Source organism: Arachis stenosperma, chromosome 3, assembly GCF_014773155.1.
Source record: "Arachis stenosperma cultivar V10309 chromosome 3, arast.V10309.gnm1.PFL2, whole genome shotgun sequence".
Taxonomy (NCBI): Eukaryota; Viridiplantae; Streptophyta; class Magnoliopsida; order Fabales; family Fabaceae; genus Arachis; species Arachis stenosperma.
The window spans coordinates 106479363-106493140 of NC_080379.1; the positions used below are offsets into that span (position 1 = coordinate 106479363).

At 45.9% G+C, this 13778-nt stretch overlaps 1 protein-coding gene across 1 annotated transcript; it reads left to right on the forward strand.

The window, feature by feature from the left end:
* The first annotated feature begins 747 nt into the window (after positions 1–747).
* Positions 748–1149, forward strand: LOC130966556 (uncharacterized). The gene has a single exon (XM_057891374.1). The coding sequence runs from the start codon at positions 748–750 to the stop codon at positions 1147–1149; it is 402 nt and encodes a 133-aa protein (XP_057747357.1).
* Positions 1150–13778: the final 12629 nt, after the last annotated feature.

Here is a 13778-nt window from a genome sequence, read left to right on the forward strand (position 1 = left end):
CCTCAAACCGAATTCCAAGCAATCTTGGACGCTTGCCATACTTCCGAAGGAGGTGGTCACTATGGGCCCCAAAGAACGGCAAGAAAGGTCATTGATTGCGGATTTTGGTGGCCAACTCTTCTCAAAGATGCTTCTCTCTATTGCAAATCTTGTCCTCAATGTATTAGGTTTGGAGATATTTCCAAGAAGGACGAAATTCCCCAACAAAATATGCTCTTTTGTGAAATCTTTGACGTGTGGGGAATCGACTTCATGGGACCATTTCCAAATTCCAATGGCTTTCTCTACATCTTGTTAGCCGTCGATTATGTGTCAAAATGGGTGGAGGCAATCCCCACCCGAACGGATGACGCTAATGTTGTGTATTCTTTTGTGAGGAACAATATCATTTGTCGCTTTGGCGCCCCAAGAGCAATCATAAGTGACCAAGGATCCCACTTTTGCAACAAAAGAATAGATGGCCTCATGAGAAAATATGGCATCATCCACAAAGTCGCCACGGCTTACCACCCTCAGACAAACGGCCAGGCCGAAGTCTCTAACCGGGAAATCAAGCATGTGTTAGAAAGGATTGTAAAGCCGAATAGGAAAGATTGGAGCATTAAACTCTCCGATGCATTGTGGGCCTATCGAACGGCTTACAAGACACCCATAGGCATGAGCCCCTTCCGGCTTGTATATGGTAAAGCATGTCACTTACCGGTGGAGATTGAACACAAAGCCTATTAGGCCATAAAGGAGTGCAATATGAACTTGAGTGGGGCCGGAATAGAGAGAAAGCTTCAATTGGCGGAATTGGAATGTTTGAGATTAGAAGCTTACGACAACTCTAGGCTTTATAAGGAAAAGTTGAAAGCCATCCATGACAAGAACATTAGGAGAAGAGAGTTCCGACCCGGTGACCTAGTCCTTCTCTACAATTCGAGGTTGAGATTACTACCCGGAAAGCTTAGATCAAGGTGGGATGGACCCTACCAAGTGGAGAAAGTAGAACCTTATGGGGTCTACCACTTGCGCCACCCAACAAGCCCGGACATCTTTAAGGTAAACGGACACCGTCTCAAGTTGTATCATGGTGAGAAAAGAAAGAATTCCAAGGAATTTGAAGTGTTCCACTTGAGAGATGCAACTCTTGAACAAGCATTATGAGCTACAGAAAGTCCAACTTAAGGACGTTAAACAAAAGTGCTAGGTGGGAGACACCCCACCATGGTAAGATCTTCCTTTGAGCTTTGTACATAGACACTTGACTTCATGTTTGTTAGCTAGATTTTAATGTCAATTCTCCCTCATTTGTCAAAATTCATTGATAGTTCACCAATTAAAATGCCCTGCTATAGTGTTTAAGTGGCTGTATGGGGGGGGGGAGGGGTCTTGATATGTCAAAAATGATGTAAACACTTGTAAAAATTAGAAAAAGCACCCCTCTGCGCGTGCGCGCACCAGGCGCATACGCGCCCTTATGGCACTCGACGGTTATTCATGCGAACGCGCACCATGCGCGGACGCGTGGATTGCGAATAATAGCCCTCCATACATTTATCCGAGAGTTGCGCCCACACCATGCCAGGGCTATGCCTGAAGCACAGGAAGCTCGCGCGCGTGCGCACATGGCGCGTCCGCGCACATGGGCGAAATCTACCAATCAACGCGCAAGCGCACTATGCGCGTCCGCGCCGATTGCCTTGCCACACCCCTAGTACATCTTACAGAGAGTTAGGCAATTCTTAAGCCTACGCTAAGCCACCGGCCCAGCACCTTTACCGCGTGCGCGCACTTGGCGCGCACGCGTCCATACAATGCGAACACAAAATGCGCGTGCGCGCCTCAGCCACGCACGCGCCTCAGCCGCGCACGCGCCTCAGCCGCGCACGCGCCTCAGCCGCGCACGCGCCCCTTGATTCTGCACTCCCCTCTGAGCCATTTCACAGAGAGTTGAGCCCCCTCCAGGCCCTTCTCATGCCTGGGGCACAACCGCGTTGACGCGTGCGCGCACTGTGCGCGGGCGCGCCAAAAAGCTTTGAAGCAACCTCTGGTACTTCGTCCAGAGAGTTATGCCACCCCTGTGCCTTTCCTGTGCTGACAGCCCAAGCGCATGGGCACGCGCGCGCGCCCCATGTCCACCTCACTTCCCTGCGCGAGCGCGCGTTGTGCGAGCACGCGCAGGTTGTCGACGCCAACTTTAGAAAGGGCACACTTACCCCTTCATTCTCATTCCACTTTTTCTCCTCCTTCTCACCCCTTCCACCACCCATTCACCCACCTCCACTTCCTCTCATCAACCACCTTCTATCAACCATCTCTGGTGGCCCCACATTAACTCTTCACCATCCATCAACCCACATTACAACTTCTTCTCCCATATCCTTCTCTATCTCACAAGGTATTATACTAAGCTATCCTCTTAGTCCAATAATCTCTTGTGGTTCTTTTTCATTTAGTTGCATCATCTTGTAGGTAGCTTCTTTCTTTTCTTTCTTCTTTTCTCTAGTTACTCCTTTGGGATGTCTTTACTCTTTTCTCTCTTTCAATCCAATTTCTCATGGGCATTTGGGTCTCAAACTCACTTACATGAGTAGATGGATGATGTTGCTTAATTTTCTTGCAATCAATATGCACTATAATCATTAATAATGGATTGTGGAATGTTACATTGCTCTCATTTTCACATAATCACATCCTACTTCAAGGATGCACGCCAAGTGTTCGATGAAAGGCACACTTGAATTTTGGACTCATTGTGACTACCTTGCCTCTCAATCAATCACTTTTGGGTGCATCCCCACTTTTCACAATCCATTCACTCACATTTACTTAGCTTGCTTTCCAATTATGGTCCCTAAGGGTGTGTGCTTCTCATGCTTCTTCCTTGCATGCTTATACTACCCTTGTACCACATGACAATGATTTGCCTTGCTCTTCACCCATTATCCTAGTTACATGTTGCAGCTGTCATGTAACAAAGATACCCATATTCTATGGCATCACCTTCATTGCATAAAGCTTATTTACTTCCACTTCTTTGGGCTTGATATTTTTCCCTTCTTGCTTCCACAGGATGGTCATCAAAAAGAACAAGGGGAAAGGCCCCAAGAAGCCAGCCTCAGATAAAGTGCGCCAAGAACTAATGGCCAAGCCCCTCCTAAAGAAGTCCAAGGGCCCTGTTGATGTTCTAGAGAAGGACAACCCTCCTAAGGATTCAAACAAGTTTCCCAACCGTTACTGCAAACTTGTTTACTCAAGAATGATTGAAAGGAATTACCATCCGGAACCCCTCCTAGTCTTACCGGCTCACCTCCATTCGATTGTGATGCCACACATTGACCGGAGGCAATGGAAGTTCCTCTTGAGGCAACCAAAGGAGGCCAATCTCTCATGGGTAGTGGAATTCTACTCCAACTTCCACTCACCCCTTCTCACATCAATATTTGTGCGCCGAAAGCAAGTGTCGGTCACAGTGGAAACCATCCGAGAAGTCCTTGGGGTTGAACCGTCAACCGATGCGTATGACGCCTACCAAGAAGCCTTGGCTACATGCGATGACCGCGCATTCGATTGGGGCGCAATCCTCCGCGTCATTGCTTTACCCGACGCATATTGGATTCGGGGGACCATAAAGCAAAGACCCAAGGGTTTAGATGTCCGCCACCTCACTCAAGAAGCAACGGCATGGGCCCAAATTCTAGCTCACTATGTGCTCCCAAGCACACATGGATCATCCATCACCGCCAAGCTGGCCTTATTGATATGGTGCATCTTAACCGATAAACCGGTCGACGTTTCGCATGCCATCCGCCAATCCATGGGGCGCATTCATGCCAAGGGAAATCTGCCATTCCCCGCTTTAGTGACGGCATTAGTTGCGAAAGCCGGCGTCAACCGGGAGGCTAAAGATAGGAGAACCTCAATTTCGGTCGATGGTGATATAATTCCGACCAAGAGATGCCTCAAGCCTCCGGAAGCCACCAAGGACATTGGACTAGCCACACAACCTTGCAACCCTACCACTTCATCTACATCACAAAAATCGGCCGCCCAGCGCCTTGAGGCCCTTCACAAGAAATTGGACCGTTATGAGAGGCGTAACCAACGCCGCTATGCTCATGTGAAGAGGCTTCTAAGCATAGTCACCCCACCTATGGAGGAACCCGATATCTCCACCTCCACCGCAACTTCAAGCGGGGATAGCGATGACATTGGAGATGTGGGACACTCGGAGCTCAACCACCCACTGCGCCTAACCTATAGCACGGAGGACCGTGCTAAGTTTTAAGTGTAGGGAGGTCGGCCGACCGATCTCCGTAGGTAACATCTGAATAAATTAGGATAGGTTGCATGATTAGGTTTTACTTAGCACCATCTGCATGATAAGTCTACTTGGTTGGAACAATGAAATTCTTTCTTAGGAAACCAATACCTTGGGGCAACCGTGGGGCATTGCAAATCTTAAATGCTTTGATGCAAAAAAAAAATTGCATGAGGAATTATATTTTGGAACATGGGTTTGAGTTAAGAACACAAGCTAGTGAGTTTTGAGCCTAATTGCGTGGTCACATCTTATGACCATTTACTCCCCTTCTTGTGTGCAATATTCTCTTTCTATGATTGTAATCCTTGGTTTGTTTGATTCTCTAGATCCATTGTTTTGTGTATTCATGCATTTGTATGATTGAGGCCATCATTTCGTTAGCTCACTTACCCAAATAGCCTTACCTTTTATCCTCCCTTGTTAGCCAACTTTGAGCCTACGCTTAACCCGGTTATTCTTATTTTAGCACATTACAAGCCTTAAAGCAAAAAACAATGAATGTCCTTTATTTGGATCTTTGATTGGCTTAGGCTAGTGAGTGTGAGTGTCATCCAAGAGTGGGAAGACTTTAAGACGTTGGTTGGGATAAAAGGGTGTGTGTGTTTTGTATTTCCATAATGAGGAATTGGGTACATGCTCATGTATTGATTAAATGTATAGACTTTATGCATTGATGTTCTTGTATATGGTTTGAGAAAAAAAAAGGAGAAATAAAAGTTAAAAAGAAAAAAAAAGAAAGAAAAAAAAGGGGGAAAAGCAATAAAGGGGACAAAATGCCCCAAAGTGAAGCTCAAGAGGAGTCAATGCATAAGTGTGGTGAAACGAAAAAGAAAATGCATGAGTATGGGGAAAAATGAGGAATGGGTAGTTAGGTTAGTACTCAATTGTATAGGTCATTATATAGGTTAGGCGGGAAAGTTTAAGTTAATCAAAGATTCAAATCCTAAGTCCACTAGCCATATATGACCCTACCTTGACCCTAGCCCCATTACAACCTAAGGAAAAGACCTCATGATAATTGTATGCGTGCATTGGATAATTGTTGATTGTTAGATGAAAAACAAATCTTGGAAAGCATGATTAGGGGAGAATTGAGAGAATAAACCCCAAACACCGAGTGACTAGAGTGCAAACATTTCCGGTGAGGGTTCGATGCTCAATCCTATGATTCCTGGCTCTCGCAAGCATTCCTCATGCAAAGTTGCACATATTGCATTTGATGCTTAGAAAGTGGCAAGTCCTATGCTTTGACCACCATCGTGTCCCATATGCTCGCATATGTCCTAAGAAGGCTAATTTGTTCCCAACCAAGTGGATAGTAGCATTAGTCATAGTTGCATGCATATAAGTAGGTTGCATTTCATGAGTCTTATACTTTTGCGATCCCTTGGTCTTCTGTGTCCCTTTGCATTTCTCTAAGCATGAGGACATGCTAGAATCTAAGTGTGGGGAGGTTGACAAACCCCATTTTAAGGGTTTATCTTGTGCTGATTTCAGGGGTTTTATCAATGATTCCACACACTTTCTATATGAAAGTACAAGATTTTGCATTCCTTTCCTAGTTTTGCCTCATGGGTGAAAACATGCTTATTTTGTACTAGAATAGATACATTTCTAATCTTCTCCCGATGCCATTCGATGCCGTGACTTGTGTTTTAAGTGGTTTCAGGATATAGAGTAGGAATGGACTGGAAGAGAGAAGGAAGACGGGTGCAAAGGAAAGAAGCATGAGAGTTGAGCCTTGGGAATTTCCGCATGGGCGCGTGCGCGCACCTGGCGCGCCCGCGCGGATAAAGCAACGTGAAGCCGAGACTAAGAGCCAAGCTACGAGCCGGCTTGAGTAGCGGCTAAGCCAGGACTTTCATGGACGCGCACGCGTGCATCACGCCTCCGCGCACTTTACAAGACGCCTCGACGGCGCGTACGCGTACCTTGCGCGTGCGCGCCGATTTGCGAATATGATTTTTTTTAGAAGTCACGTGACTTAGGCGTGGAGGTAGTTAAGAATCCCACTTTTGGGGAAATGCCTTGGAGGGAAAACTTAAGAAGACCAGAGGAGCAAGGGTTAAGGACACTTAGTTCATTTTCTAGAATTAGATATTTTGGGAGGAGTTAGTTACACTTTTGGAGAAGAGAAGAGAGAGATTCCAAGCTTTTCCCTAGGGTTCATCTTCATTCAATTTCTGGATTTTCAGTGACTCTTTGGTGAGATCCATCACAATTCTCACTCCACTTTGTTCATGTCATAGATTTTCCTCTTCAATTTCAAGTAGTAGTTGTAATTGACCAACTCTCATAGATCTATAATTCAACTTGTAATTTTGGATTTCATCCATACTTTGAGAATTTGATTTCTATTGTTACTCTTTGAGATTTGTTGTTAGATCCTTGTGTTGCAATACTTTTAATTCTACCTTTCTTTTCATTTTACTATGGCTTTCCTTTTCGCTCATCACATGTTTGATAAAATGTCAACACTAGCTATGGAGTAGAATTTTTACACTTGGCATAGGGTTTGGTCATTGGAAGAAGTTGAATAGTTATATCAATAGTTGATTTGGAATTAGGGATTGCTAGTTGGCTTGGAGTGCACTAAAGCTAGATTCCCATGAGGTGAAGCTAGGACTTGTGACTCAAGTTGATTGTTTTCATTTGATTTTCCTCTATACTTAGGGGATAACTAAATGAAACAAGGCCTAATTGTTGTCAACATTGAATGAACTATAAGGATAGAAATTCTAATGCCAACCCTAAGCCAAGTCTTTTGATAATTGATTGTTGTTTCTCATTGTTTTGCTAAAACCTTCAAAGAATTTCAACAAAGCTTACTAAACCAATAAGATGCACACTTTGGCAATTCCAAGGGAGAACGACTCGGGAGACTAATACTCTCGGATATAGATTGTAGATTGTTTGATGATGGATTTTGCGTCGGTTTAGACTATACTACGATTGATCACTTGATAATTTCTATACCGGCAAAAATTCATTTGTCAATAGGTGGCCATCCTAAGAACTCCTTGAAGTCTAGGAAGGCTTGCTCACATTCTGTCGTCCATTCAAATTGTTTTCCCTTTCTTAAGGTAGCATAGAAGGGAAGAGATCTTATCGCAGCTCCTGCTAAGAATCGAGATAGAGTGGCTAACCTCCCGTTGAGTTGTTGTACCTCTTTGATACAGGTTGGGCTCTTCATGTTGAGTATGGCTCGACATTTGTCTGGATTTGCTTCAATCCCCCTTTGTGTGAGCATGAAGCCCAAGAATTTGCCGGCTTCTACTGCGAAGGTGCATTTTGCGGGATTGAGCCGCATGTTGTGTTTCCTGATAGTAGAGAACACTTGAGTCAGGTCGGATAACAATGTATCTTCACTTTGTGTCTTTATCAACATATCGTCTACATAAACTTCCATGATTTTTCCGATGTGATCTGAGAAAACTTTATTCATTAGCCTTTGATAAGTAGCTCCTGCGTTCTTGAGACCAAAAGGCATCACGATGTAGCAGTAGTTTGCTTTCGGTGTTAGGAACGAGGTTTTTTCTTGATCTGGTGGATACATGGGGATTTGGTTGTACCCTAAATATGCGTCCATGAATGAGAGATACTTATACCCTGATGAAGCGTCCACTAGGGCGTCGATGCTTGGGAGTGGATAGGGGTCTTTTGGGCAGGCTTTGTTGAGGTCGGTGTAGTCGGTGCACATTCGCCACTTCCCATTTGACTTTTTCACTAAGACGACGTTTGCTAGCCATAGTGGATATTTGACTTCCCTTATGAACCCGGCCTCAAGTAGCGCTTGTACTTGTTCTTCTACAGCCTGAGCTCGTTCTGGTCCAAGTTTTCTTCGTCTTTGCTGCACCGGCCGGGATCCCGGATAGACTGCCAATTTGTGGCTCATTAGTTCAGGATCAATATCTGGTGTTCCGAGGGTTACCTGAAACGTGTAGCTCGGTCGTCTGGAGAGGCCCGAGGTGGGGGTTCAGGGACCCGAGCTTTGATGTGCGGAGTGGTTGGTGGTTGTACCTGCAATGACACTCCGATGCTTAAGTTAGCATGGGTCCAAGTAGATATGTGTAGAATGTGGAATGAATGTCATACCTGGGTGCTCCAGTGTATTTATAGTAGTTGGCCGTGATCTTCCCTGGATAAGATATTCTTATCTTATCTTATCTTTTGGGAGTTTTATCTCTATCTTTGTGGAACCGCCTTTTCTAGGCCCTTTCGGCCTTTAGGTTTTGCGCTGTGTTCCTTTTGATGGGCCTTCCTTTGCTTCATTGTCCGAGGTCCGACCTTTAGGCGTGGGCCTTAGGACGAGGTCGGACCTTTTATGGATCTGCCGAGTTGGAGGAGCCCGGTCAGGGTATGAACAGTGCCCCTGCCCGAGTTCGTCCTTTTTGGGAGGTCGTGCTCGGGCATAGTAGTTTTTCAAAATTCAAAAAATGGCCGTTCCTGCATTTATTGCATTTTACCGTTTCTCCTCGATTTCCGTTCGTGCTCTGTGAAGGCATTATTTATTTGCTCCATTCCTTTTTCTTCGTTTTATTCTGCTCCCTTCCTGTTTTTCTAAGTTTTGCCATCTCCTTTTTCGAGCACCGCTTCTTCTCTCTCTTTGTTCTTCTTCCCCGAATCTTTCCGTGTGTCTTTCCGGGGTTTCTTCTGCGCCGCCGTTTCGTTCTCCTTGCTTCGGAGCTCTTCGCCTTCGTTTCTTTCTTCCAGGTTTGTTCCCATGTTTCTTTTTTCTTGTGATCATATGCTTCTGTTCTTTGTGTGGCTCTTGTTTGTTTCTTTTTTTCTTTATGCCTGGGTTGCCCCAAAAAGAGGGGCCGCCGTTGTTGTTTGCATATGGGGGGGCTCTTTTTCGTTCTCTGGCATTTTTGTTTCGGGTTTTGCTGAATGGGTTTTTTTGCTGTCTTCTTTATGTGATTTTTGCTTGCTGTTGTATTCTTCTTTGTAGGTAAGAATTTTATGTCTCGAAAGGTTCTTCAAGCGATGTCGACCAAGATTCCAAGTGGTCTTGGTTGGGTAGACCCTCTTCCTCTAAAAGTCCCTTCTGTGGTAGATTCTGAGTATTTAGCTAGGTTCCGTAGGCACTGTAGCATATGTGAAAATAGGGAGTCTGAGAGGGATTATGAACTAGTAGCCCCGGATTCCGAGGAGAGAGTGTGCTTCCCGCCCCTAGATAGTTCCGAGAAGCTCTTCTTTTATGCTTATGATTGTTTTTTCTCTAAGCTGAGTGTCCGACTTCCTTTTACCGACCTGGAGTCCGAGGTGTTATGGTCTTGTAACCTTGCCCCTACGCAGCTCCATCCGAATTCTTGGGCGTTTTTAAAGCTGTTTCAACTTTTGTGTCAGTTTTTGGGCGTCGTTCCCTCTATTTCTCTTTTTTCCTACTTGTTTGTGTTGACGAAGCCGGGGTCGGGTGGAGGGAAGGTATCTTGGGTCTCTTTTAGGGCTAACCAGGGAAGGAAATTTTGTACCCTGTATGATGAGTCCTTTCACGATTTTAAGAACTTTTATTTCAAGGTCCGGGCTACTGGAGACGTCCGACCTTTCTTTCTAGATGAGAGTGGGGAGCCTTCTTTTCCTCTTTGGTGGCAGGAGAATGTAGTGTCTACTAAGTATACTTTTGAGAGTCTAGATGAGGTGGAGCAGGCTTTTGTGGGTGTGGTAAGCAGTTTATGGGGTCGGGCACCTCACTTGGACACGAAGAAAATGTTGGGAGATCCAAGCCTTCTCCGTTCCGAGTTAGGTAGTTCCCGACCTCTCCGAGATTCATCTTTTTTTTTTTTAGTATTTTTGGCTTTTGCTTATTTTGGTGGATTTTCTGTTGTGGTAATCCTTTTCTTTTATTTCCGCAGAGATGTCTTCTCAGGCGGATTCCATGAAGTACCTTCGTCGGACGAAGAAGTCTGTGGCCGCTCGGAATATCGAGGCTGGGGGGGCTTCTGCCCGATCTTCTCCGGAGAAGACTACTGTGGGTGTCACTACTCGGTCAAAGACTATTCCGACTCCCCAGTTCCGAGCTATAAATCAAGATCCTCCGACATCTGGACCTGCTACCTCTTCTCCTCCTTCGTCCTCGGGTCCTCCCCCCAAGAAACAGAAGACCTCTCAAGAGCCTGCGGGTTTTAATGACAAGGATTTCGATGCTCTTGGTTGGGTTGAGCAGCATATCCTCCCTCAGACTTTTATTTCTACTGATGATGTGTCTATGGAGCACCATTTTCAGTATATGGCGCGGAGCTGTGTCCGGATGGCTAGTCTTCATGCCGCTATTGCCCGGGAGTTCAAGAAATCCCCTATTGGTGCGACCAGTTCCCGACTTGAGAAAGCTCAGTCTGAGTTCGAGAGAACTAGTAAGCTGAAGGCTGCTAGGATTGCTGAGCTGGAGGAGTCTTTGGAGAAGGAGAAAGCTAAAGCCACCGCGGCTGTGGCGGCGGCGAGTTCGTCCGAGGAGATGGCGAAGGCGGCGAAGGAGAATTATACTCGGGCACTTGCCGAGCTTGTGGAGACAAAGGAGAAGTTGCAATCTGCTCGGGATGATTTTTACGAGCTAGAAGGGCATGTGGCTAAGGGTATGGATGCTATGTATGAAAATTTGAAGGCTCAGGTCCGGGTTCTTGCTCCTGACCTGGATCTGAGTTTATTTAGTACGGATAACGTTGTTGTGGAGGGAAAGATTGTTCCTGCTCCCAACGAGGATGAGGTTCCGGTGTCCGACCCCAAGGTTCCGGTGTCCGATCCCCCAGTTCCGGTTGCGAGCCCGACTTCACCTTTGGCCGGGGATGGATCTGGTGTGGAGGTTTTAAATCGAGATGACGGTGCCGTCGATGCTGTCCCGATTTCTATGTTTCTTCCGCAGCCTTCTGTTGATGCGGCGTCCGGAAAGGATCTTTGATTCTCTGTAATCCTTTTTATCTTTTGGTTTTTTGCCCGGCCTGTGGGCTCTTTTTGTTTTTGGATGGTTTCTGTGAATGCTTTGGACACCCTTTTTGCTTTTAGCTACTTGTAGTAACTTTTTAGCTTATTATGCGGTGTTTTTTTTTGTTCGCGTTTTGACTTTTTGCTCCGCTTTTATGCTTTTTAGTTGTTTTTGGATAACAACCTTTTAGCTAGCGCTTTTTTCTCTGAAACTTTTTGTTTTTTTTCCTTTTGATTTCGTTTTTTTTTCGCTTGTACTTTTTAGTTGTTTTTTTGTATAGCAACTTTTTAGTAAGCGTTTTCGAAATCTTTGTTTTCGCCGTTTTAAGGCTTCCTTCTCGGGTCCGGGTTTTTTCTCGGACCTCGGGTTGGGCGGTCGAGTACACCCTTTGTTGGGTCCGACTTTGTCGTTGGTCGGCCTTTTAAGTTATTTTTGTAATCTCTTTTTATTTGGCTTTTTGAGCCTTTTTCAGAGTTACTTTATAACTTCTCACATTAATTTGAACCTCGTCGCTTTTATCTTTGCCGACCTTGTGTGGTCTCTCGGCAATGATTTTTTGCGTTTTGTCGAGCATAAATTAATGCGCCTTGGCGGGGTACTTTTTCAGGATTTGTTTCATCACGAGGAAGAACAAAAGAAAGTAGAAAAATTTGATTAGTATTAAAAAAGAAAGAATATTTACAGAGTGTTTACCCTTGACTAGGTCGGGTGCCTTACTTGACCGGGTGTCTCATTAAAAAACCCTTGTAGGGAAAAAGAGTACACCTCGGGTCAAATTTTTCTAGCTGTAGTACCGTCTTAGATTACAGGCGTGCCAGGCCCTGGGCAGCTCATTGCCTTCTAGGTCGGATATCTTGTAATAGCCTGTTCCTAAGACTTCTGTTACTTTGTAGGGCCCTTTCCAATTTGCAGCTAGCTTTCCTTCTCCCGACTTTTGTGTTCCGATGTCATTTCGGATTAGAATTAGGTCGTGAGTGGAGAAGCTTCGTTTTATTACTTTCTGATTGTATCTGAGGGCCGTTCGCCGTTTTAAGGCTTCTTCTCGGATCCGGGCTTTTTCTCGGACCTCGGGGAGGAAGTCGAGTTCTTCCTTTTGTGCCTGCGGGTTACCTTCTTCGTTGTAGAAGATGACTCTGGGTGACCCTTCATCTATTTCGATAGGAATCATTGCCTCCATCCCGTAAGCTAGTCGGAATGGCGATTCTCCCGTTGTAGAGTGTGGAGTTGTCCGATATGCCCATAATACCTGGGGGAGCTCCTCGGCCCATGCTCCTTTGGCCTCTTGGAGTCTTCATTTTAACCCGGCCAAGATGACTTTATTTGCGGCCTCTGCTTGTCCGTTGGCTTGTGGGTGCTCGACTGAGGTGAATTGCTGTTTGATTTTTAGTTCGGCCACCAAGTTCTGAAAACTTGTGTCCGTGAACTGTGTTCCATTGTCTGTTGTGATGGAGTAGGGGACTCCGAACCTTGTGACGATGTTTTTGTATAGGAATTTGCGGCTTTTCTGAGCCGTAATGGTGGCTAAAGGTTCAGCTTCGATCCACTTTGTGAAGTAGTCGACCCCTACTATGAGGTATTTGACTTGCCCCGGTCCTTAGGGGAACGGGCCGAGTAGGTCAAGTCCCCATTTTGCGAAGGGCCATGGTGCGGTGATGCTGATAAGGTCTTCGGGTGGTGCCTTGTGGAAATTGGCGTGTTTTTGGCAGGGGGGCATATTTTCACAAACTCCGTTGCGTCTTTTTGCAAAGTTGGCCAGTAGAACCCGGCCCGGACTACTTTCTTGGACAATGCCCGAGCTCCGAGATGGTTCCCACACCTGCCTCCGTGGACTTCTTCGAGGACGCTCTTTGTTTCTGAGGTCGGGACGCACCTAAGGGGCGGGTTTGAGAATCCTCTTCTGTATAATACGTCGTGAATTAGTGTATAATTCTGGGCGTCTTTTGTGAGTCTTTTAGCTTCTTTTCTTTCGGCGGGGAGAGTTCCCGACTTCAGGTAGCTGAGTATGGGGGTCATCCATCCTTGCTGTTGGTCGGATATATTTAGTGTTTCTTCCTCTCTTAGCACGGAGGGAGATTGTAATGTTTCCTGGAGGAGACTTCTGTTGTTGCCTCCGGGCTTGGTGCTGGCAAGCTTTGAGAGGGCGTCTGCCCGGGCGTTTTGTTCCCGAGGTATGTGCTGGATCTGTGTCTCCGGAAAGTGGCGTAATTGTGCCTGTGTTTGGTCCAGGTATTTTTTCATAGTTGGGTCTTTGGCCTGGTAGCTTCCATTTACTTGTGATGTGACGACCTGGGAGTCGCTGAAGATCGTGATTTTCTGGGCTCCGACCTCTTCGGCTAGCTTTAGACCTGCTAGTAGGGCCTCGTATTCGGCTTGGTTGTTCGAGGCCTGGAACTCGAATTTTAGGGATAGTTCTATCCGCGTTCCTTGGTCGCTTTCGAGTATAACCCCGGCTCCGCTTCCGGTTTTGTTTGAGGACCCGTCGACATACAGGTTCCATGAGAGTGGGGTTCCAGGGGTCTCAGTGTATTCTGCGATGAAGTCGGCTAGATA

Bases quoted from the DNA above. Each gene is read 5' to 3' on its own strand.
- LOC130966556 (XM_057891374.1), top strand. From the start codon at position 748: ATGAACTTGAGTGGGGCCGGAATAGAGAGAAAGCTTCAATTGGCGGAA.